The sequence below is a fragment of the Psilocybe cubensis genome, chromosome 7 (assembly GCF_017499595.1).
Source record: "Psilocybe cubensis strain MGC-MH-2018 chromosome 7, whole genome shotgun sequence".
In the NCBI taxonomy this organism is placed as follows: domain Eukaryota; kingdom Fungi; phylum Basidiomycota; class Agaricomycetes; order Agaricales; family Agrocybaceae; genus Psilocybe; species Psilocybe cubensis.
The window spans coordinates 359,980-384,612 of NC_063005.1; the positions used below are offsets into that span (position 1 = coordinate 359,980).

Below are 24,633 nucleotides of genomic sequence, written 5' to 3' on the forward strand. Positions count from 1 at the left end.
CAGGTTAAGGTCAAACGACGAGACAGTTAGACATACATTGATTCAGAAAGTGGAGATATAAGCTTGAAATGGGTTATATATTTTGACACCCGGTTGGGAGTTCTTCAGTGGAGTAAACTGCTTCTTTCGAAATAGTAGTAATGGAATTTTCCACCAGCAACTCTTTTAAAGATGATGGCACCCTTTCCATGAATCATATAAGGCAAGTTTTCCAAAACCCACCCATCAGGAATGTTTCCTTTTTGATTCTTTGTAGTGAAAGCAAAGCAGCGAAGAGGTATAGCACCGTGTTTTTGCCGTGTATTTTACCTTTTTTTTTTACTAGTCACGTGATTGTGGCAAACGTCTGATTGCGGCAACACCACCGCAGTGTCGCTTTACAATGTTCATCCATGTTTTGCCCAGTGCCTAAACCGCTGTACTCGACTCCCTACTATTTTAAATACCATGATATTAAAGAAGGAACGTGGGCGACCACACATGGCTGTGTTGGCTAGATGTACGGAAACTGGAGCCAACTTGCATCATAGGGTCTGTGGAGCGCACAATGAGCCAACTTTAGGCACCGGTGTCCTTTAGAATCGCTTTGACACTTGGTACAGCACACCATCTCACTGTTGCGAACAACGTCCATTCTATACAATACTTGCGCAGCCAATTTGAGTTTCCGAAGCTAAAGAAATCAACTACCTCGCGGGAAACGTCGTTGTATGACGTTGCTAATCCACTTCATCGCTCCTCTGATTGCTTTCATCGTCGCTTGCTACCTCTAGGAGAAAAGTTAACATTCACCTCGTGTCTCTGGTTTAATTAACTATCTCAGTGCTATAAGTTGCACCCACCTTCTTAGGTTCGTCTCCTTTGCTCTACAAAGTATCTGTGCGTTTGCTCATTTCTCCCAATGTCAGAAGTTCTTACCCCTAGTGAACTTGAACTCGCAGAAGCAAAATCAAAGCGAATAAGCAACTGGGTATCTCAAACTCGACAACACTCCCCAGTCAACGCTTTCAGCCCACCCACGCCCCCACCAACCGTCATTGAATCCAAGCGAATTCGCTCACACACACATTCTCCCCACCACCGTCTACCCCTGGTGATTCTGGATCCAACTATCATGAGCAACACTGTATATTCCAGACATACAATACCGTCTACTGACCCAAGGATGTCTGGGTACCATTCACCCCCCATGGCATATCCGTCATCGCCTAGCTATCCTCATCAATCATCCACGATGCCAGGACCTATGATTCCACCTTCTGCTCCATTTAATCAACAGTCTTTGCAATCCCCAATCTATCCAGGGAACATGTTTTCTCATCCAAGCGGCATGGTACCATCAGGAGGGTATGGCCAAACAGGGATATCCCCCGGTATGCAGCCTAACCATGAATTCGCGTCCTTGGGGCGCGACGAAACTGGTTCTATTATCGCAGAACCTGTGCCTCCAATGTCTGCTCCTGCTGGGACTGGCAGTGGTCCGCATACGCTTCCTGGGCAGATGCCAAACCCGAATGTTATCGTCATGGACGACTCCCCGGGAAGTAGTGGGCGTCATCATCATCATCATCATCACCACCACCGTCATCATCGCCACCGCTCACCCTCGAGGGTAAGGGGACGTACGCACACGCGTGAACGTTTGCGGACACCATCTGTCTCTAGGTCGCCATCCCCGATGCATACTCGCTCCCATTCATATTCGCCTCGCGTTCATTCAACAACTCGCGCTATAAGCTCCAGTCGTTACATAGACCGAGATAAGGATGTGCCATTGGCCGACGATGAGCGGGCAATCCCGCCCGACTATGTTCCAGCGTCTCCAGGTCCCGACTCGCGCTCGCATGAATCTAGCAGTCTGCCAGCGCGGTCGAGGGCTCGACCTAATGGAAACACAGCCACGAATCCGACGAATTCAAGTCAAAATGCGCCGCCCGCGAATCCGCTTGCTAATACCAATCTCGGTGCAAATCCGTTGGTGCAAGCCGCCGAGGTAGCAGCTGCAAATTATGTGCAGGGTCATGGTCATGGCCACAAACACAAGCACGGACTGAAGCATGAAATTGGACAGGCGGCGCTGGATGCGGTGGTGGGTGGAGTTTCTGGACAGGCTCATACAGGGGCAGGGAATGCAGCAGGAAGTTCTGTTGCCCCTCCCTTGATGCACGCCGCTGAGTCTGGCCTAGCAGGGTATGCGTCTCATGCAGGGGCTGGGAATGTAGGAAGTTCTAATGTCGCACCTTTGGTGCAAGCCGCTGAGTCCGCCCTAACTGGATACGCACACGGGCAAGGACAGTCGATGCAGACACAACTTCAGGGTGGATCTCATCAACGAGCACCGATTCTCAATTCCAGCAGTGGGCACCACCACCACCACCACCACCATGGACATGACCGCGACCACGACCGCGATCACCACCACCACCACGGACACGGACACGGACATGGGCATCACCGCTCCTCCTCACATCCACACTCTCACTCTCATCATCATCACCGTCATCCAACCGTGTACAGTCGGGACTTTGCAACATACAGCCCTGCATCTCCCACTGGTGTTCCTGCTACGACGGTTGCGCCGGTTACCTCTTCGTCACGACCGGTGTTCTCTAGACATCGCTCGCGCTCGATTGACGATCGTGACTTGCAGCGGTCGATGGCCCGAACGCGGGCACGCTACGACGATGGTGCAGGAGCAGGAGGTACTGGTGGGTATGGAATTGGTGTGTATGGTGGTACCCACGGAGGATACACTACAGGATCGGGCAATGCTGGGTATCCGATTGGAACGAGTGGTTCACAGGGTGTATATGGTGGTACAAATGGTAATGGTGTGGGGAACAATGGATCGTACCCTCAAACCATCTACCCATCGTCCACACAGCCGACTGTGGTCCCGGTGAATGATGGAAAAGGAGGGTGGGTCATCGTCCCTCCTCCAGGAAAAAATCTGCATATAGTTGTATGTCCAATTTTTGAGTTGTCGATTTATGAATGTATTTGACTGGTTCTCGACAGGACTCGCATAATAGGACTTTGTATCACTCCGGTGGACACGGTGCGTCGACACAAGTGCATCCGAACAAGCTGCGCGCGAGGTCTTCCTCCCAGCCCAGAGCTGCTGCCGTGCCATCGCAGTCATTCTTCTCGAAATTCTTCGGGGTAGGGCGGAGGAACGGAGTCAGTCGCGAAAGAGGTAGAGCACGGATGGTGCAACCCCAGCCTGTACAGTATGTGCACACGCGCTGAGAGTTGATTGTGCATGTTACGTAGAAAATCTCTGGTTCCCGTACAATCCGTTGCTCGTCTTATGGCTTTGTAAAAGTACTGTAGTTTTTCTGGAATGCTGTTGATTATGTGGCATATTAGTTTGACCTTTGGATACTTTGTAATCGAACGAGAACAAAATTGGCTTTCTGGGAACACGCCATCATGTGCTTTGCCCTCTGTATCTGAAGAACTGGTAGCAAATCCATGTTGCACAAAGTTGCTCCCATCATGAATAAAACTGAATTCGACACACAATCATCAAAGCTGTGAAAACCCTCGACGTAATGCGCACGGACCTTGTACGCGTCTAGGGGCGACGCGATAAGGTCACGGGCAATCCCGATTTATCCAAAAACCTCCGCGGAGCCCCTGGGACCCATATCTGATCAAAATCATTATCAAAAATATACCCAACTCGAAATCCGAAAGGTCCGCTCTGAAAACTTGAAGGTGATCCGAGTAATCCTCCTCTCTTTCCTACCACCACCACCACCACTATGGCACCCACTATCAAGAACAAAGTCTGTCTGATGTGCGTTCTTTTGACACACCCACGCGCTGTCGGGTGGACTAGACTCAGATTCTGACTATCGTCTTGTTTTTTTTGCTATTAGCGTCCACGACGGATGGGGCATTGCTCTAGAGAAGGGGATCAAGGGTAACGCTATTGAGGCGGCTGATACCCCCGTCATGGACAGGATCACCAAGGAGGACGCAGCGACGACGCTCCTCGCCAGCGGCACCGCTGTAGGTCTCAGTGAAGGTCTCATGGGCAACTCTGAAGTCGGGTAGGCTCCACTCGGTGTCATAGCTCGCATAAATAAATATCTAACCGCCGTACCTTTCCGAATACCACGATGCATAATACAGACACCTGAACATCGGTGCTGGACGCATTGTGTGGCAGGACATCGTGCGCATCGATGTTTCTATCAAGAAGAGGCAGTTCCACAAGAACGAAGCGATCCTCGCGAGTTGCAAGCGCGCCAAAGAGGGCAATGGAAGACTACACCTCATTGGTCTGGTACGTCCCTCACCAATTCACCCGCTATTGTTTTCTCATTACTCATCGTCCGAAGGTCTCCGATGGCGGTGTGCACTCGCACATTAACCACCTCTTCGCTCTGCTCGAAACCGCCAAAGAGCAAGGCGTTCCACATACCTACATCCACTTCCTCGGAGATGGACGGGACACTGCTCCACGCTCCTCCGAAAAGTATGCTCAGGAATTGATCGACTTTACCAAAAAGCTGGGGTACGGTGAGATTGCGACCGTCGTTGGACGGTATTACGCTATGGACCGCGATAAGCGATGGGATCGCGTGAAAATTGCTGTTGATGGACTCGTCCAGGGAGAGGGTGAGAAGGTAGAGGGTGGCCAAGATGGTCTGGTTGAGGCTATTCGCGCAAATTATGCAAAGGATGTAACAGACGAATTCTTGAAGCCCATCATCGTCAATGGCGATGAGGGTAGACTTAAAGGTGCGTAACATTACTCAAAAATCCCTTCGTCCAATTAATAATCTCTAATGATAATCTCTTCGAAAACAGACAACGATACCATCTTCTTCTTCAATTATCGTTCTGATCGTATGCGCGAGATTGTCTCTGTTCTGGGTCTTCCCGACAAGCCCATGGAGGTGACGGTTCCCAAAGACCTTGTAAGCAGATCATCTTGATCGTACTTCTTTATCTTCATTGGCTTAACTCCACGACAGGGTATCACCACCATGTCCCGCTACAATGCGGAGTTCCCTTTCCCCGTGGCCTTCCCTCCCCAAGCCATGACCAACGTGCTCGCCGAGTGGCTGAGCAAACAAGGTGTCAAACAGGCACACATTGCCGGTACGCATTTCTTGTCCTATAACCCTTCTTCCATTCTTATTCTGTTAACCTCTCTCTATGGATCTAAACAGAAACTGAAAAATACGCGCACGTCACCTTCTTCTTCAACGGAGGCGTTGAGAAGCAGTTCCCACAGGAGACGAGGCACATGATCGCCTCTCCTAAGGTTGCGACCTACGACAAGCAACCTGAGATGAGCGCACAAGGTGTCGCTGATAAGGTCGCTGAGGTGCTCAAGGAAGGCACAGAGGACTTTGTCATGTGCAACTTCGCCCCTCCGGATATGGTACGTCATTAATCTTCCTCGTGTCAAAAATAGATCATATATTTTGATCTATTAATATCCCACCCCATGATGAGCTTTGTTGGCTGATTTTCTTGTCTCTTGCGTGTGTTATAGGTCGGCCACACGGGTGTATACGATGCTGCGGTGAAGGCTGTTACCGCGACGGATAAAGCAGTCGGCACTATTGCTGATGCGGCCAAGGAGCACGGCTACGTCCTGCTGATCACCGCCGACCACGGGAACGCGGAGCAGATGCTCGATCCGCACACTGGCAACCCGCATACCGCACACACAACGAACCCAGTTCCATTCCTCATGGTCGGAGAGGGACTCAAATTCAAGGAGTGGAAGCAGGTTAAGGAGGAGAAGAAGGAGGATAAGAAGGAGAAGGGTGAGAAGGATGACGATGAAGCAGAGGATGAGCCTGCCATTTGCGATGTTGCGCCGACGGTGCTTGATATTATGGTGCGTTTTCGTTTTATCTCTCGGTTTAATATGCTGTTGACACAGTATGTGGTGGTTTTTAGGGACTGCCTATTCCTGAGGATATGACTGGACGATCGCTGCTTGCGCATTGATTAGTCAACTTCGAACACCTAGACTGAAAATACACAACAGAAAAATCATTTGTAGATTAGCTTATTCACACACAATGATACATTTAGAACGAACAAATGTGTATGTTATTAGCAAGCTGGTGACTGGCTAAGTGCGGAGGCGCTGAAGCTTGACTGTCATCCCAAAAAATTAAATGTGAGGCCTACAAATCGAGTTGTCGGTGTTTCCGGCGGTGAGAGCGTGTTTGTACTTTATATGAAGTGTCTCCAGCTTTCTTGATTCTTGAATGAGATTTTTTTCCAAGGGCGTCTATCTGCGAAGGCACCAAAAGCAATTCATGCATGACACACCAATTAGGTAAACTATTTTCTCTGGATTCAGAGTCTGGCCGCCGGTGTAGAACATGGGCCAAATAGAACAGAAGTGACCAGCTTGGAACATGCGCGTTTCTCAACGGACATTTACCCCAGGTACACCTCTTGTCAACGCTGAATTGAACGCCATTCAAGTCACAATAAAATTCGCAGGTAGGGTTCTGGACATTGATTATCTCATTTCTACAGCTTTTGCCACCAAGCAGCCATCCTCAGAACCTCAGGGTAGGCTGTAACCCGTTTTCGCGACAGATTTCAGCTTTTATTGTGTATGTAGTCGGAAGACAAAGAGGTTTGCACTACTACTAGATACATTGACAATCATGGAGACCATCCTACTGTTTGATGTTTTCTGTGAATGTGCTCGAATTTGCAAGAAAATTCATGTTTGTTTGATCGTTTCATGAAGTAGAGTCTGTTCCTGACCTTTATAGAGCAGTTCTTGCTGAAGAAATCAACAAAATAATTAAAAAGAGGGCCTCATCGGGAATTGAACCCGAGACCTCTTCCAGGTGAGAGTCTGAATTGACAACCCAAAGGAAGAATCATGCTACTAGACCATAAGGCCGTTGTGTCTGGGTTCGGCTCAGAACACATTCTCCGCCAGAGATCGAAACCTCCCGAAGGCCGAAGTTTGAGAAAGCTTAAGAAAAACCAAATGATATAAGGATTGAACGTTGAGCATGGTTGAACTCTGTTGAGCTGCTCCTATCATATTTTTCTCGGCATTCATGCAATTGACCGCATGACCGGGAGATGTTTCCGAAAGAGGCAAGCCACATTCTCAAAGGAGACCTTGAAATTCTCTTGGAGGTCATACCCTCGTAATGGTAACTGTACCGTTGCCAGTACATACAGCACACATACGGAGCTGTCATATCAATCTATGTTCTAATTACACCTACTGTGACGTTGTATGTAAATCCGGTGTGAATGGATGAAGTTCCTAGTAAATTAAACTATGGTTAACCAATGAAATGATGTCTTTGCAATATCATTATTACCGGCTTTAAATATATGTAGTGTGGGTTGTAATAGCTGTATATGACAGACGCATACACAACAAAAGTAAAAATAGCGAGGTTTCAGGCGACTTAACAGATTGGCCAATCGTACAGTGACTTATTAAATGAGAGGGGTCTCGTAATGGATAGATTTGGCTCAGACAACCGAACCGGGTTACCATATATTTTCAAAGCCTGGTAGTTTGGACACACAAAGAAGGTTCTTTAGGGAACGTGTTACATCTAAGCAGGGTGTAGATTACAGTCATTTGTCAAAGTTAATGACAGTGATTGCATCCACAATATTGCATGTGTATGTGTTCTACATTTTCATACGTGTATTTGATAACGATATAAAGACATCGCCGTGTAGGCATATACCAGGGTGGTTGTCCGATGTTTTAGAATTAAGATGCTACCCCAGAGTAGCTTTATTATCACAATTTACACACATCGGTACCCTAGTCACAATGCTTTAAATAGTTGCACAAGATCTATACCAGCGGCGATATGAAAGATTGGTCCAAAGCTTGAAGTACCGTAACGTAGGGAATCTATGTAGTCACTGGTACACAGTAGCTGTAGGTTTAAGCTACGTGGGTTGAATGTAAATCTGGCCTCTTAAAAGGGAAAACCGGCACACAGCGGCGAGATCACTGAGACCATGAGGCACTTCGAATAAGGAAAGTAGGAATAGCAACTGTGGTAAGTTACCGCAGTGGGTGGCATCGTGTATTCGGCTTTAAGAGGCCGAATACTCATGTAAGCTCAGAAATATGCCACGTCCCGAGATGGGCCCACATAGCAGTCCTTCATAAAGGACTATCCGACTAGTGGTGTAAATGTATCATAGAAACGACTCCTTGTCGTGCACTGGGAAATCCAGAGGATATTGCTGATGTCCATGAGGTTGGTTTATTTATTGGATCTCTTTGAGAATTTCATCTCATTGCACCCCCATTGTAGGAATAGTGGATTTCAAAAGTCCAGAGGGTGCAGCCGATGTCGCGAATGCACTCCGTCGTCTTCTGGAGACCGCATCGACAACGTATTGTATACGCAAAGCAGAGAGCTCCGACAGCCATATTCACAAAACCGAATCGCACATCCGTATTTGAGCGGCGTATCATTTACAGCAAGGAGAACGACTTTCACAACCGAACATGCGAGTACAAGCACTTCTGTACGTCGAAACAGTGGGCCTAAGACTCTTGGATCGAAACAACACCCAAGAAACCAGCCGCAGAGAAAAAGAAAGCTAAAGAGAGAGTGCTGCAATCAAAATGCAAGGGCAAGGGAGGGGCTTCTTTTATACGACGACGAAGCTGAAGAAGTCTTTCTCGATATTGTGGATGATAATATAGGGTTACCCAGGTTTCCAGGTCGAGACCACAGCGGTTCTGAAGAGCCTTATATGCCGCGATTATGCCCAATTAGTTACGCTCGATGTTTAGCATGGCTGCGAGATGTGCCGCGGTATACAGAAACCATGGAGAGTGTGCACGAGTTAGGAGAACGATGGAACAACAATCCGAAATAGCTAGCATCAATCAACATGAACCCGGGTGGTTATTTATGTTCAATCTCCAGTTGAGGTTTTGTATCGTAAAGCGACATTTCTGCGAATGTGCCAATCGTTGAATTCGGATTTGGTGGTGGTAGGACTTCGAAGAGGTCAAATCCACTCACTCCAGTCACCAATGGACCTCCTACCACTTGGAATATGCCAAGCGTGCTTACCGTGTTCCCATTGCGGAATACCCGATGCGTACGGCCTCGCGGTTTAAATTAGCTGTAGGTGCTCATCTTCGCTCATGCATTCAATAATTGCCCAACAATTTGGCGTCTTGTAACGATAAAGTCGTCTTACAGACCAAATAACGATGCAACTAAAATACCATTCCGGTAGTTAAGAATCATGTTATATGTTGAATATAATTGGAATTTGCTGTAGTTTTGTCATACATTCATCACTAACATTTATGACCCTTGAATGCTCATGAATATTTAGGAGTGCTCTATGTGCTTTCATGCATTCTCATACCTTTCCGAATAAAAAGACCCCCCGCACACAATTACCTCAAAGTAATCTTTAGCAAAGGTAGCATAGCGTTTCATGTTTTATTAACAGCTTGACGTTGTCGGCATGGGGGATACCGGTCCTACTAGATTTATCTTGCCATTTTCACATCCAAGGTTGTAGTGTCGAGTATAGCTGAGCTCAATGTACTTATTTTGTAGAGGCTCAAAGAAAGCGGTGGGAAGTATCAACCGTGAGCGCGATGTATATGATGGTAGTATGGGTGTTGACCAAGTCGGGCCGGTTTGTGGGAGCGTTTACAGCTAGAAATACGTAGAACGCCCAAAGATGCTAAAGTAGGGCAATGTTTATGGCCACTTTTATCTACGGTGTACCCATGCTCCTCTCAGCAGACTTCAAAGTATATTTTTGGGACGCCTGGCACTGAGAATATGTTTAAATATATTCTAAGAGTATATTTCCACAGAGTGGAACTGCTTATCTACATTATAAATTGGCTCGAGTCCCCAGGCCCATTCGCAGCAGATTTTAGGCATATTTTGGACATTTGGTTTATGGATATACGTCCAAAATTTGTCCAGAAAAAACCGCACAAGCATATCTCAGACTGTACAAAAAATAACTTTTGGCATCTCTTCTGCGCAATTGGAACCGAATCAATGGTGAAACGGTTAAAAACAATTTTATAGTATGACGACATTTTATTCCATTTGAAACTCAATTGTAACTACGCAATATGGTCTAATTTGGTCTTCAGGGGGCTCTGCAATATCACAGCTTCTTTCTACGTACATGATATCTTCCGCGAAGACCGATGGATCTGAACAGAACAATCAATGCCTCACCTTTACCCTAGGGCCTACGACCTCTCAATATTCTGCTAAATATTCGGTTAGCCAAAATACCCGCGTACGAAGTATTTTTTAAACACAGAATATTATATTCTGATACGACAAATCAAAGGTTCAGCTTGGCTGCACTCCATTTGTCCCAAGACAAATATTTTTCTATTAAAAGGGTACACCATCAAGCGACCCCTCGCATGTGATGCTAGCCACAGAATTGATTGGACTATCCCTCTGGCCCCATGGAATATCAAGGTCTGCACAAACCGCCATCTGCCGAATCTCCGTCGGTTGCATTTCCTGGAGTCGCACTAGGGAGATACTCAGAGGACGGTCTCGTCGGCCAGCTTGGGTCATCCATCTTCATCATCCCCAGCCCACACTGAATTCCACTCTTCGGGATGCCTCAGAGAGTTTCAATTGACGATTCGGACGAACAGCATGTTTCCTACAAAGGTGTTTGGGAGATGGTTTTGGGTTCCTCAAGGCAGTGGGAGATGACGATACATTCAACACTAACTCCTGGATCTACGGCGACCTTTAACTTTAAAGGTGAGTTTTAGTTTTTTTCGAGGTGAGGAAAGTGCATAAATACTATTTCTTTACCGAAGGTTATCAAGTCTGGGTCTGGGGAACCATTCCACCCGGTGTCGGCAGCAACTTAATTGAAGTTTCTATCGACGGAGGAGCCGCGACCACCGTCAGTCGAACCTCGAATGGCTCAGCAGTGTACAACGAGGTGTACTTCAGCTCCGACCTTCTCAGAAACGGTTATCATCAGATTGTGGTGACAGGCCTGGGGTCAGCAGACAAAGGAAACAGTGAATTCCAACTGGACAGATTCGAGTTTCAAACGGACGACGAAATACCATCCTTCACTACTTCAGGCATTAGCACATCTACCTCTTCTTCTGGGACCTCTGGACCAACATCCGATTCCTCGTCTTCAGGCACCACGGATATAGCTTCATCACCAAAAAAATCGACTCCTGCGGGCGCGATTGCTGGTGCGGTTGTCGGAGCCTTGGCTTTGATTGCTCTTGTGCTAGGTTTCCTTTTGTGGCGGCGGCGGCGACGAAGCAATGGGGATGGGCCAGTGACTAAGAGAAATGGTAAGTTTGTATTCACCAATTTCGTTGTAGCTAACCCTGATGTCTCCAAAGATAATGCTCGTAATCCTTTCGCACCGGACCCGTTTCCACTTGAGAACAAACCTCCCAGCCATATTGTCCCAAACGCTGCTCTATCGGTTGCTGTCAGCACGGGCAGTCATGGATCTGCCCAGACTCAGGAACACATATCGGAGAAGTCTACTACATACCAGAGCTCTCATCCCGAATCTAGTTTGTATTCCCCCATGTCGACCGCTGGTTCCTCTCAGGCCCTTGTCCCAGTCAGAATGAATTCATCTTCGACTCTTGCAACACCCAGCTCAAACAACGTCTCACGGAGTCCATTGTCTCCCAATGATGGGTCTGCAATACATTCCTCCCCCACCGCGCGCAGCCCCGAATCTTTCGTTCCTCTTCAAACAATGACAGAACTACCAACACCTGCCAATGATAATTTTGAGCACCCCCCTCCTTCCTACACCCACCACGACGAAGGGGTAAGCGGAACCGGAAGCGTGCTATCATACAAATGACTAGATAAACACTTCCTTTAGTGTTTAAGGTGTAGTTTACGACTTTCTCTTCCCTCAATTTAAGCTTGTTTTGATTAGTGTATCGGGAAGCCATACCCCGGAATGATAAGCGCTGTTCCGTATATGAAAGCCATTTTTAGACCACTGACATCCTGGGGTTCCTTGCAAGCCGTCCTGCATCTCTTCTCACTGTTGTCAGAGTTGTTGACACAATCAGTCAATGTGTATACAGTAAAATGAGCGGGGATATATCCGAGACCCCATTCCAAGTGGCAATTAACCTGCCAAAAAAGTCGGCTTTATGGTAAACCGTGGAAAAAGTGAGGCGAAAACTGTGATTCAATCAAAGAAGGAATAAATGGATTACAACGTCCAACAGGTGGTCAACATATTTTTAAATTATACAGCAAGGCCCGCAACAAAACAATGCTGCCCAGCAACCCAATAAACTTGACGATTCGCGTCGGTTAAAGACTCGTTCAGCAGCAAAGGACACTGGGTAACTTACCAGGCACAACATGATTCGCATGCGCCCTTGTCTTCCTTAACGGGTCGCTCCTGGACCACTATCATAGGTTGTTGATTGGGACCATAATATGCTGGTGTGTTTGGATAATACGGTTGTTGAGCTTGCGCCTCGGGATATGGGGCGTTTACTGCAGATGATGAACATCAAGTGGTGTGCTGAGGCATGCGGACCACCTACCATATCCTGGGTAAACTGCATCTGGCCGATCAACTGGCACGTTGTCGGTGTGTTTGCCCATCGTAACTGTAAGAAATCTAATGGAATGTAAATTACGGATTGATACGAGGTTGACAGGAATCCATCCTCACCGGGAATTAAGCTTCAAGTACGTGGTATACGGAAGGAATGGTGAAACGGGTGTCATAAAACTGTTTCAGGTTTCAAGGTTAAATAGAGTGACGCTCCAGCGCATGACTATGAAGTGAACACAATTGTTTCACAAAAAAACGCGGGTGATGGGATAAGCAGTGGACGACAAAAGAATGTATATCTGAGGTATAAAAAGCAATGAAAGAGGATTTGAACAGAATTTCAGTTGACTATGATTGTGCCTTTTTTCCTGCCAAATCCCCAGGTTGATGGAGATAGGATTCGATCGATGAACGAAAGATGTTTATACGGCCTGGAGGGATCCTATTCGACAAAAAATGATATGAATCAGTGTGAACGGTGAATATGAAAACACATTTACGCACAATGACTCGCATAGTTTGCCCGGCTGGGGGAACTACAACGTAACCCCCTTTGCCACCGCTTATTGGAACAACTATTGGAAGGTTTTGTGAAGGCTGAACCACTGTGGGCCCGTGGTGTGACGGATGGATTGTCGCATACTGCTGTCCTGAATCATAGTAACGATTGGAATTCCTCGAGGAAAAGGTATCGGTTGAGTGTGATCGACTTGAGTATGACCCATCGGATCCGTCTCTGTCGTACGAATAAGAACGAGAACGACGTCGTCTGCGACGCGAGTAATTGTCCGCACTTGTTGGGACTTGGATAGGTGGACCTGTGTACGTGTTGGTCGGTCCGATAGAGTATGCTTCCGGAATTGCCGGGTTGTATGGTTGCGAGAGTGTTCTACCATTCTGGTATGAAGGGTGCCTCGAGGGGATGCCCTCGTAATGCTCCTCTAGTGGTGGTATATCATTGGGATCCATATAACGGCCATTTATCGAAGCTTGTTGCTGTGATGGAAAATGGTTGGAGTATGGACCTGAATGGTGTGAGATCTGTCTAGTACCATGGTGGTTGTCGTAGAGCTGAGGAAGTTGTCGTCGGCCGCGTCGATAGTCGGAAGACGTTTGTCCAAAAGCATTGTGGACACGACCCCTTCCGTATTCTGGATTCACGATATTAAGTTGATCTGAGGATAAATTATGGGAGCTTGCGCCACCCCAGCTGGGGGCGCGGCTGTGGTTCGACCTGTAGCTCCCAATAGCTGGCGGAGCGAATCCGTATTCTGTCATGAGGAAGAGCAAAAGTTAAGATGTAGTAAACTATGAATCCTTCGTTCCTATAGAACTTGAGAAACGCTACCTTGTGTTATAGGCATGTGAACCATGACATGTCCAATACGCAGGCCTCGAGGACTCCTCGAGTTGGCTCTGCGACAATAGCATCAAATAGTAGCTAATGTAGTTTTTGAAACTATGAAAATGGTAGTCATGTCCTATTTCAGGTACATCCATTTTTGTATGCCTTGTATAGCCTTGGATGAGATACACCGCAACAGAAAAATGCACATCACGAACGTTAATCGTGGATGAAGGGGTTCAAGAGCTTGATATCAACAGGCGGTTGCCGACGATCGCCGCTTTCGCGTGGAATCGCCAATCAATTACGTAACACGTGGGATAAAGGAGTAAGCTCCGCTGTGACGGTTCGTTCACGACTAACCATGGCTGGCCTGGGTTAGGGTCCCAGAGTGACGGGTGGTCAGGAAGTAACGTGGCATAGGTTAATGGGACAGATTAGTCCAACGGTTGCGCGTGGTGCAATTCCCGCGTGTTCCATTTTACCCGTGATGTTACATCCGCTCCAAACCATGCCCAACGGTTTTTAGGCCCCATGTCGCTCAACTACTGTTTCAATGAAGTCAGATAGAACGCTTAGCTATTAGCTTAATATTTCTACTCAAGTTGACAATTTTGGTGGTAAATCCAGCGACTTGCTAGCGACTTCTAATGTTTTTGATTACAACTTGAAGTACCACCGGCAAGCCGCGCGCGGACATTGAACGTTCACTCACGTGACCGTGTTTCAAAAATTCAAACAAAGCGGTTACGCGAGCACCATCTTGTACCGTTCTTTCACCAAGGTTCCACTGCGTGGGGAGCCCATAACGCTTTTGGTTCTTATTTCTTGGGATAACGCTCTTTGATCATGTCAATAAATCATATCGAAACCAATTCGTCAAGACTGAAACCGAATGAAGCAAAACCAAAGCTATTTTCTATGAATCCAAATCGAGGGTTGCTCGAAAATATACGGATGAATAAACAATCCGAATTAACTAGCAATAAATCACCTCTTGATATGAATAGAGGCTCGAAGATGATTTCTCTGACCTCACTTTTATCTGAACCTCGTAGAATCTCAACACCAGTCGTTCCTCAACGACGTGGAGAAGCAAGGACGAATGGTGAGAATGAAATTTAACCTTTTAACTCATTACTGACGAATGTGGACCGCATGTAGTCCCCTCTTCGCCACATTACATGTCTTCCATGTCACCAGACCGCGCATATACTCAACCTAACTTGCTCAACCGACCCATTGAAAGTTTAGAGCTGAACTCCTACCATCAGAACGTGCAGACTCCCTGCAAGGAAGTAGGCAGATTAGAGCCATGTAGCCCTGCAGTGCGTGACAATGTGCATAGACAATTCCTTTTAGCATAACCTCTGCCAGCTGTCTGATCTCCATACCGGAACCACGGATCTCGAGGCGCTGTACAACGAAATCGACAGAAAGAACCTCATGTATAACCAGTCTTCTCGAGCACTTGGGCTCTGTCGATCGAAACTTGAGGCGGCGCGACGTCAAAGCGAGGCTGATGCGTCCGAACTGAAATCTTTGCGGCAGTCACTCGCAGCATTGAGGGAAAGGTTGGCGGTCAAAGAAACCGAACTCACATCTGCCACTGGCTACCTTTCAGAGACCAAGTCTGCTCTAGCGGAAATCTCAGAAAAACATTCTTCTTTAAAGGAAGAGCTTGCGGAAGAGAAAGCGGCGAAACAGAAATTGGAAATAGGTACAGGAATGTTGAAGTCCGGCATGGCCAAGCTGTCGACTTCGTAAGTGCTTCCACCATGCTTCAGAGCCGGCGCTGAATAACAATAATTATGTAGGTACTCCGAGCTGGCGGAATCATTTCGAGAATTGAAGGTCGCTTATGACTCTTCACAGAAACAACTCACAGAGCTCGTAGTCGACGCAGGGGAGACAAAAAGGCTGGCTCAGGGTGGCCTGGAAGGCAACTTCTATGCACTGCTCCCTGAAGTGGAAAGCTCAATTATTATTTAGCGTTATCACCCCTGTTGGACGAAGAAACGATGACTATTCGTTCAGCGGAAACAAAAAATCTGCTCGCGGAACTGTCCAAAGATTTGGCTTCATGTATGCGCTTGCGACATCAATTTTTTTCTCCAGCTCTTACCGGTTCTCAGCCAATCAAGTCAATGATATGCTTCGGGACAAATTGCACCACATGGGGTCACAAATATGTGAAGCTCAAGAGCGCATCAAGGAGTTGGAAGAAGAAAAACGTGGGGCGTTAAAGGATATCGTTGCCGCACAGCACGAGGAACGACGTCATTTCGAAAAGCTGATGGTTGTTGGTAAGTGGATTAACCATTTCGATGAGTTCTCCTCTCACCTTTCTTTTGCGCACAGAGGAATCGCTAGCTCAGCTATCCCAGAAATTAGCTGTCCGTGAAAAGGAGACTATTGATGCACTTGCCAGCTCGACTTCCTTCCAGACAAAATTAGAGTCGTCAATGTTGTTGTATGAATGGATTGCGTTGATATATGAACATCGCTAATCTTTCCTTAGGGTGGAAAATACTCAAAAAGCACGAGAGTCGCTGGAGTTGGAGCTACATACGTTGCGTTCTGAGAGGGATACGTATGATCGCTTCCTTTCCCTTCTCTCCAATCTGGATACGCTGGTAACAAAGTATCGACTGTAGGCTTGCTTCAAATCTCTTAGACCTTCAAAACACGATCAGCATACGGGAAAAAGACCTTGCAACCGCTAAAGTGGAACTGACTGCGCTTGCCGAATCGAAGGCCGAACTACGAGCACTGTAAGAACCAAGCGATGACTTACCACAGTTTTATTACATACCACCGATTGACAGGCTTGCTGAATCGAAGAAAGATCTATCAGAGAAGATCGTTGAACTGCAAAACAGAGATCCGTAGGTTGATGAGCCTATTTTCAGCTTTCTCTGATGACACCCTTTTCCGCCAGAAACATCGACCTACAAAATCAGATTTGTTCATTGCAGACCGAAGTACAGCTTCTGCAAACGACCTTACGCGAGTAAGCTCTTTCTTTGATGCTAATGTACATGTATAATTGACGCATACCCAAGGCTCCGAGGCACAGAAACCGTTTTGCAAAAGAATATCACTGAAGCTGAAAAGGCTAATGCACAACTGTCAGTGATATATTCCTATATGTCGCATTTGTACTGATGCTTTTGGCTTGTCATTAGGCTCGAACGCAATCAGCAATTACAAGAATCTCTTCGGAAGTCACAGCTCGAATCAGATGCTCGAGTGCCCCTGGAGTTAATGAACGAGAAAACTAATATTCTGAACAACCAAGTTTCGGCTTTGAAACAGGAGATAAAGGAGCTAACACTAGAAGTGCGAGATCACGAGAAGGCGAAATCTGAACTGTGAGCGAAAATTCTGAGCATTTCTGCACCTATGATGACCATAAAAGTGTTTATCGGAACCGAACTCTGCAAGAATCGCTTGAAAGATCGACCTCCGAGTTTACCGGGGTGAAGGAGATCCATACCAAGTGAGAAATTGTTCGACTTGAGTATCACTTCTCCTTTCAACTATCACTATCAGGTTGACTGCAGAAACAAACGAGTTGAAGGTGAAGACCTTGTAATCGGCTACAAATTTGCGTATTGAGCCTTTTTAGGAGCGCCTGAATGTCCAGAGTGGGGAGTTATTCCGATGTAAGCAAGAATGTGCGATCGCGAAGGTTGGTGTTTCTGTTCCTTGTAGCTTCATTTCTCCCCTCAGCAGCATATAGGAACGTCAAATATCACTGGAGAAGCAATTATCTTTGACAGAGTCCTCTTTGAAGCAAATGGAGAGCGGGCGTGATTCAGTCGTCAATGCATTAGAAACCCGCGTTGAAGATTTGAAAGTCAAACTTGATCAAGTTACAGCGGAACTTATGGATCGGACTAGAGAGCTGGCTGCCCAATCGGAATCGTTGAGCGGAACTGAGGCGAGGCACCAATTAGAAACTGATCGAATGATAGAGGATTTGGAGCAAAGGATTTTGCAGCACGTTAAATCGGCCAATGAAATTGTGTCTAGGTATAGGGACGGGAATTTGGTAGGTTTATTCAAACTTTATCTGTAGACATTAATTTCTCTCGCCACATAGACCGATGTGGAGAAGGAGTTGGTGGGTGTAGTCTTACGCCAAGCAGAACATATACACGCCGAAGAGGTTGTCAAGAAAGATAACGAGTTACACAGGGTAGGCAATAGTCGTTTACCGAAAGACTAAACCTTAATTTTGTCGTTTCTATAGCGGCAGCGGGTGGTAGAAGACCTCAAAATAAAGATAGCTGAATCGCAAAAGACGATTGCACGACTCCTCAAAGAAAAGGCAAAAGAATTGCCGCCTGATTCGGGCAACAAGTCAATTTTTGGTTTCAAAGCTTGGGTTTCTTCTAGCCCTGCAGATGCAGTAAACTTGTGTTATACTTTCTTCTGGTGCTTCTGCTCAACTCTTATTTTCAGCATGATGCCGCTAAAGGAGACAAAAATGGTCGCGACCATGGGAAAATGCCTTCGCCAGTCGCTCCTTCTCCCACGTCCAATCCTATTCCGCTCCCTCAGAATCCCGTGCCTACTAGCCACCATACGGCCCCAAGTGTCAACGCACGACATGTCAATGTGGACTCCGAGGATGACACTCCTCTTTCTGAGTTGAGCTCTATCTCACAAGATTCGGCGCCCGCTATGGCATCCGGTCAAAAACGTATCCATTCACGGCCACCTTCGGCATTGGATGAACCGAACCCAGCGAAGAGGCGCACGGCGAGTGTCGTTGATGTTCTTTTAATTCTGTCTTGACGTTATCTCTCCTTCCTTATGCTAGAAGATTACAATTGCGCCTTCCAAACCCGCACTTGGTCAATCAGCCGCCACTACATCCACGAACAACAAGAAGGTATTCCATTGTAATTTGCATATTTTTGCTCCTCGCCTTTTTTTGATAAGCATTTCTGCAACGCCCAGGCACCTGCTCTGGATACTAGTATCAGTACCAAATCAAAGGCAAAGAAAAGGAAGTAAATTCAACGTCGTTTCCACGTCGGGATTTACCGAATACAAGACTGACTTCTACGAAAGATTCGTATCTTGAACAGATAGTCAAAGTGGAACTCAATGTAGAGATTTCTCTTACATTTGGAATAAAATATGAACCTTAAAGTTGTCTTATACATTAAGTACCAGATCAAGGCGTCAGAATGAACTCCAGTGTGAGTGGAAATCAAAAGTTTTTCCAGTTAACATACGAGCATTTCCTACAGTTTGATTTCCACTCAAACTGGAGTTCATTCTGACACCTTGATCTGTTACTTAATGTATAAGACAACTTCAAGGTTCATCTTTTATTCAAAATGTAAGAGAAATTTCTACGTGGAGTTCTACACGTCGGGATATTCAGAAAATAGCGTTCCCACGAAGTAGGTAATCAAATGTTGCAACATACTGGAAAAATATTGGGGCCGTCCGTGTTCACATTCATTTGGAATATAATGCTATCAAATATATCAAGTTTTTTACCACATACAAAGGTGCTTTATATTTCAAATTAAAAGGAACACCGTATCAGTAAAATACCTGCCATTTTACTGATATGGCGTTCCTTTCAATTTGAAATATAAAGCACCTTTGTATGTGGTAAGAAACTTAAAATATTTGCCAGCATTATATTTCAAACAAATGTGAAAGACAGATGGTCCAATATATTTCAAGTATGTTGTAACATTTGATTACCTACTTTGTGGGAATTCTGCTCTTTTGTTTTTTGACCCACCCACCGCTCCCTTTTCTTCAGCACCTGGTATAGCAGGTTGGATTGGGCTCAGTCTCGCCTCAATCACTCTGTTACTAACAGACGCTCTGGTCTTACCCAGCTCTCCTTCAATTTCAGACTTTGCTGAAAGATTTGGATCTTCAAATGCGGACCATTGGGTCTAAACTTCAACGTGCATTGCATCCTCACCGGATAATGCTTCGGCGTGTCTGTCTCTCGACCCAGTCGCGTTGGACGTGTTTCCATCACATGACCGATTACGCCGATCACGTCTCACTCAGCTCGTTACAGAAACAGCTTACATTTAGCTTTCCGGAAATATTTTCAATATTTCGTAGTCTGCAACTTCTGCCACAAGAGCAAGTTATCTTATCCACGTGTTACTCTAACATCCCGTTCGACAGCCTGTGACTCTTCGGACAAATATTGTGCATGTGTGCGCCATCTTTTTTTGCCTGTCGTGCAGATGTTCATGTGGATGAAGCAACCATCGCCGATGCTATCTTTGTTCTGCCGTCATTACTCAATGGTTGTTGCACTTGCTTTCTTCTGTTATTCAACATTTGAAGTTCTGCAGCGTAATGAAATAAAGGTCAGTCAAGTTTAGTTCCACCACTCGAACCAAAAAATCGAGATCACAGGAGCATTATTGACAGGGTTATTATAAATATTCCAAACTGGGACAAATTAGTATGTGTGGGAAGAACTAAGGCAATACAGTGGTGTTACGCGTCGCGGGGATAAATTCCTTGGGACCCCAAGGTGTGCGATCTGATCGATAACTAGGCCCACAGGTCCACTTTCAATGCAATGCCAGTGGACACCACCAGGGTAATCTCACCGCGACGGACTCAGAAGAAGCTCACAGAGGAAGAGCTCAAGGACATTGATCGTAAGCGACTTCTAGGTGAGTCTCGAGCCGTGTAATATGGCGAAAGAAGTCTAACCGACACTCAGGAGAGCTTTCTTGCGCGGAATGTCGACGATTGAAGCTGCGGTGCGACAAAAAATTACCATGCGGGTCATGCTTTCGAAGAGGTTGCGAGAGCATTTGTCCTCTCGGTATGTGCTCTTCGTATGACGTAGGACTCAAAGCGCTCGAACCTGTCGTATTCTAGGAATTCTGGCAGCGGGCCAAGGGACTCGGTGGGTGTACCTGTCCGCTCCCCGCGGCCCTTCCTCCTTAATCTGAAGGCTTTGGCAGGTTTATTCTCGCAGATACTCAACAGCTACATGACAAGATCTATGAGATGAGCAATAGAATCCGGCAGCTCGAGGATGCACTTGCCATTCTACAGTCCACAGTGACAGACCAAAGACACCCGCTGCTCAGTGACGAATTGCTGAGGATCAAATTTGGATCGGAGGCCATTAACGCTCGTAAAGCATCGGCTGACAATGCCGATGAGGATAATTCCACTGCAAAGTCGATCGACGCCCTCGGCACATTGACACTGGGAAGTTCGGGTGAAGTGCAGTACTTTGGGGGTTCGGCGGGGTCAGAGGTACTGTCTTTTTCACTCCATTTGTCGATCTTTTGCCTAATTGGATGATATCATTCAGACTTTAATGATGGTGTGTTTATTACTCCCATTCTAGTCCGAATCATTCTTGTTAACTTCTCACAGAGGGCCGGTGAAGAAGTTGAGGGCTCTGAAGACGAGGATAAAGAGGCGAATAGGGAAATGTTTTTCGAAATCGACAAATTAGCCAATTTATTTCCATTCACGTCTAAAGGGAGACCCAACATGCATGGTTTAGACCTCGTTCAGTCCTTCCTTCCGTCATCCGAACGTGCGTCGCAGCTATGCGACTCGTACATTAAACACGCCTCTTTCTTTTTCCGCCCTATCAAAGGAGATGACTTACTCCAAGGCTTATTGCCAGCGATATACAATATCGCCAACGAAAACCGTTCGCAAGCAACGGGACAAAGTCAGTCTCAGAGCAGTGGCAGCGAAGAAAAGATTATGAACCCTCATGCTATGGCGACACTTTACTTCATCTTTGCTCTGGGATGCTTATTGGATTTGACTAGACCTCCATACAGTTCCGAATCTGAACGGTACTACGATCTCGGACGGGCGGCACTGTCTCTCAGATCCGTTTACGATAGTCCCAACATGGATTCCGTGCAGGCTATGGGCCTCATGGCGACATATCAGACCCTGGCTGGGAAGAAGTACACCCGGGACAGTGCGGTATGTAAGCCACCCATTTTCAGCATCAATGTCATTCTAATATGGTAGCGTGAAGTGGTGCATAATGAGCTTCGCGGCTAAGCTGGCTCAGAGCGTAAGTCTGTGACTTGGCAGTCGTAATCATATTCTCCGCTGTTAATGCGAACCTCCCACCACTAGATTGGCCTTCGTGAGTGACCTATTTTTAAAACTGACAGAACAACCTTTTATGACGTCTTCTTCTATTCGCAGACAGGGATAGTGCACGATGGAATATGGACTCCAGTACTGTTCAGCGTAGAAGGAATCTGTTCTGGGAGGTATTTTCAGCTGATGTCTCTAATGTAAGTTCCCATCTTTTGGAATGAAGTGACATTGAAAGTATATGTGATTGTCTTACAGAGCCTTGCTATGGGACGACCGCCGGCTATTCACCTCTCATATGTAGATTGTGAATTCCCACAAGACGATGATGCATCACTCAGCAGTACGGCAGAGCCCGAGGATGGCTGTGAGTTACCTGGCTTGTTCAACCGTACTGTGTATGTTAACCCAGCAATACGTTTTAAAAGTCTGGAGAATGAAGCATAAATTTGCCAAAAACATATATAATTCCGTTGCCGATGCTACACTGACAGCGAAACCACCCAGTTACAATACTGTTCTTGATCTGGATAGGAAGGTCAGGGAGATATCGTTCCCTGCTTCGTTCAACCCCTACGTGACCCGGGATGTTGGTGCAGAAATATTTAATTCCAGTTCGCTGTCTTTGAGAGATTTTTATGCTAGCCAACACCGAACAGTCAGTTGAGTATTTTTCCTATTCTTGTACATTGTCTTTCGTTGAATTTACATATATAATTTAGCGATGCTTTACCTTCACAGGAGCTTCTTTGCACAGGCAATGTTGGATCACCCAACGAACCCTCTTCTCAGTCCCTTCGCACCGTCGTTCTTGACTGCCTACAGGAGTGCTTCAGTCATCATCAAAGCGACTGCTCATCTATTCGAACGATGTGCGGCTATAGCTATGAGATTGTGGTTCTTGATTAATCATACATTTTCCGCTGCTGTACGTTCACAAAAAATCAAGGGTCTGCACTAATATAAATTTTCTTTTCTTTATCAGGTCATCGTGGGGACAGTAGTAACTCGTTCCCCAAACTCAAATATTGCTTCCATCGCTATGCGTGATTTCAACCTTGCACTGTCATTATTCGAGAAAACGGCGGCTCAGTCATCCAGAGCTAGGGTTGCTTTGGTATAGGTTATTTGAATCCACTTCATGGAGGTTTCTAACATGTGTAATATCATCTAGGGCGTGCTAACAAAGCTTCAGGAGAAGGCTAAACGGTCCTATGAGCAGATATCTACCACAGGCCCTATTGAAGGTCCATTCGATAACCCCGAAGACATCGAAGACGACCTCGCAATTTTCGGCGGGCAGATGAAGGTCTTGAGCCGAAAGGGAAAAATGAATGCGCATCAGAGATCATCGTCGACGTCAGGGTCGATCACCACACACTCGACCGTTAGTTCTCCACAGTCACAATCACCTTCCAGTACGAACGCGTCTCCCAAGTTGGATTCTCAGGCAGCGGCCGTCTTGGGACTTGGTCTAGATTTTCCGGATGTGCACCCTTCACTGATAACATATCTAAACCAGGACGCTGTCAGGAGGGCAATGACGCAGGGATCGTTACAGCGGGAAGGGAACGCTCCTCCTACCGTTAGTCAGGTAAATCCCGAGGCACCTGCTGGTAGCTTTGGGGCAAGTAATGCGACCATCTTGCGTGGTGGTCCTATTCCAGGAGTAGCAGCGCTTCTGGAAGGAAATTCCATCATTCCAAGGCAGCCTCAGCATATGAACACAAATTCTGATGCACGGCCTTCTTATGATGATTCACGAACCCGCCCTGGAAGCTCGTTTCCGCAACTTCAACTTCCCCAACAATACAGCGCGGGAGTTGGATTATCAAGGGACTGGACTCAATCATTGGGTGCTGCAAATCCACCGGGAATTTTGAGGTCGAATCTTTCATCATATACAGACAATACAGTTGCAAGAGGGGCCTTTGATAACAGGGAGTCCACCAACATTCCAGGAAGAAATCAGGGCGGGATTGCATTTTCGGATTCTCTTCGGTCTGCTTCGAGCGGTTATCCCAGAGAGAATATCTTCCCTTCAACGGCCGATACAAACATGGGTCAAAGCTTTGCTCAGCCTTTCTTCCAACGTCTAGGGGGTTATATGACTCTTCCAGAGCAGTCCCAATCCTCAGCAGGTTTTAATCCCGCGCTGGACTTAAGCCGAGGTTCAATGCAAGGAGCAACGAGCGGAGTAGGCGGAACCTCAATGAGCGCATCTGCAGGCTGGACAGACGATGGAGTCAACTTTGCCGACGCCGTAGAAATGGGGCTTTCCAGTGGGAGTGGCATGGACGCTGGGTGGATGTCGTTCATGCGAGACTGCGGAATTATGGACATGGATGGATAACATGTCGTTTGCTTGGACATTTCCAAGGGTATTTTGCACCTGCTTTGTGGTATTAATTTATTCCAGAGCCTGAGGCCTTCAGGCCTGATCAGTGAGCCCAGTAATGTATGTATCTGCGTGTTCTATATCTATTTTACATTTATTACATATCAAAATTATACCTTTCATTGGTCACCGTTGCATCCGACTGAGTTCTACTTCTTGGATAGTCTACAGACTGTGGTGCCGCTTTATTTAATTATAATAC

At 46.5% G+C, this 24,633-nt stretch overlaps 7 protein-coding genes and 1 non-coding gene across 8 annotated transcripts; 6 read left to right on the plus strand and 2 right to left on the minus strand.

Moving 5' to 3' along the window:
* Nucleotides 1–901: 901 nt before the first annotated feature.
* On the plus strand, nt 902–3,322 carry JR316_0007655 (uncharacterized protein; the record flags this gene model as incomplete). The annotated part of the gene is made up of 4 exons (XM_047893387.1): nt 902–1,547; nt 1,755–2,962; nt 3,019–3,230; nt 3,274–3,322. 4 exons carry the CDS (start codon nt 902–904, stop codon nt 3,320–3,322), a joined length of 2,115 nt encoding a protein of 704 aa, XP_047746702.1.
* A 445-nt stretch (nt 3,323–3,767) lies between these two features.
* Nucleotides 3,768–5,979, plus strand: JR316_0007656 (2,3-bisphosphoglycerate-independent phosphoglycerate mutase; the record flags this gene model as incomplete). Its single annotated transcript, XM_047893388.1, has 9 exons — nt 3,768–3,802; nt 3,885–4,058; nt 4,141–4,294; nt 4,350–4,752; nt 4,822–4,931; nt 4,989–5,115; nt 5,187–5,401; nt 5,516–5,866; nt 5,929–5,979. The coding sequence occupies 9 exons, from the start codon at nt 3,768–3,770 to the stop codon at nt 5,977–5,979; spliced, it is 1,620 nt and encodes a 539-aa protein (XP_047746703.1).
* Nucleotides 5,980–6,808: 829 nt separating this feature from the next.
* JR316_0007657 lies at nt 6,809–6,901 on the minus strand. Its single transcript has one exon. It is a non-coding gene; the product is annotated as a tRNA-Pro (tRNA).
* A 3,723-nt stretch (nt 6,902–10,624) lies between these two features.
* Nucleotides 10,625–11,868, plus strand: JR316_0007658 (uncharacterized protein; the record flags this gene model as incomplete). The annotated part of the gene is made up of 3 exons (XM_047893389.1): nt 10,625–10,775; nt 10,835–11,335; nt 11,387–11,868. The coding sequence occupies 3 exons, from the start codon at nt 10,625–10,627 to the stop codon at nt 11,866–11,868; spliced, it is 1,134 nt and encodes a 377-aa protein (XP_047746704.1).
* A 1,060-nt stretch (nt 11,869–12,928) lies between these two features.
* JR316_0007659 (uncharacterized protein) lies at nt 12,929–13,866 on the minus strand (the record flags this gene model as incomplete). Its single annotated transcript, XM_047893390.1, has 2 exons — nt 12,929–13,030; nt 13,093–13,866. The coding sequence occupies 2 exons, from the start codon at nt 13,864–13,866 to the stop codon at nt 12,929–12,931; spliced, it is 876 nt and encodes a 291-aa protein (XP_047746705.1).
* Nucleotides 13,867–15,126: 1,260 nt separating this feature from the next.
* JR316_0007660 (uncharacterized protein) lies at nt 15,127–15,925 on the plus strand (the record flags this gene model as incomplete). Its single annotated transcript, XM_047893391.1, has 3 exons — nt 15,127–15,261; nt 15,311–15,696; nt 15,751–15,925. The coding sequence occupies 3 exons, from the start codon at nt 15,127–15,129 to the stop codon at nt 15,923–15,925; spliced, it is 696 nt and encodes a 231-aa protein (XP_047746706.1).
* Nucleotides 15,926–15,954: 29 nt separating this feature from the next.
* JR316_0007661 (uncharacterized protein) lies at nt 15,955–18,961 on the plus strand (the record flags this gene model as incomplete). Its single annotated transcript, XM_047893392.1, has 18 exons — nt 15,955–16,018; nt 16,069–16,239; nt 16,295–16,406; nt 16,455–16,526; nt 16,591–16,707; nt 16,762–16,821; nt 16,875–16,946; nt 16,999–17,064; nt 17,122–17,307; nt 17,355–17,435; nt 17,489–17,516; nt 17,565–17,627; nt 17,679–17,990; nt 18,042–18,137; nt 18,192–18,350; nt 18,404–18,709; nt 18,765–18,836; nt 18,905–18,961. 18 exons carry the CDS (start codon nt 15,955–15,957, stop codon nt 18,959–18,961), a joined length of 2,094 nt encoding a protein of 697 aa, XP_047746707.1.
* A 1,558-nt stretch (nt 18,962–20,519) lies between these two features.
* JR316_0007662 (putative transcriptional regulatory protein C1F7.11c) lies at nt 20,520–24,386 on the plus strand (the record flags this gene model as incomplete). The annotated part of the gene is made up of 12 exons (XM_047893393.1): nt 20,520–20,616; nt 20,667–20,771; nt 20,828–20,855; nt 20,914–21,214; nt 21,338–21,910; nt 21,966–22,008; nt 22,142–22,233; nt 22,292–22,400; nt 22,462–22,695; nt 22,756–22,961; nt 23,019–23,150; nt 23,208–24,386. 12 exons carry the CDS (start codon nt 20,520–20,522, stop codon nt 24,384–24,386), a joined length of 3,099 nt encoding a protein of 1,032 aa, XP_047746708.1.
* Nucleotides 24,387–24,633: the final 247 nt, after the last annotated feature.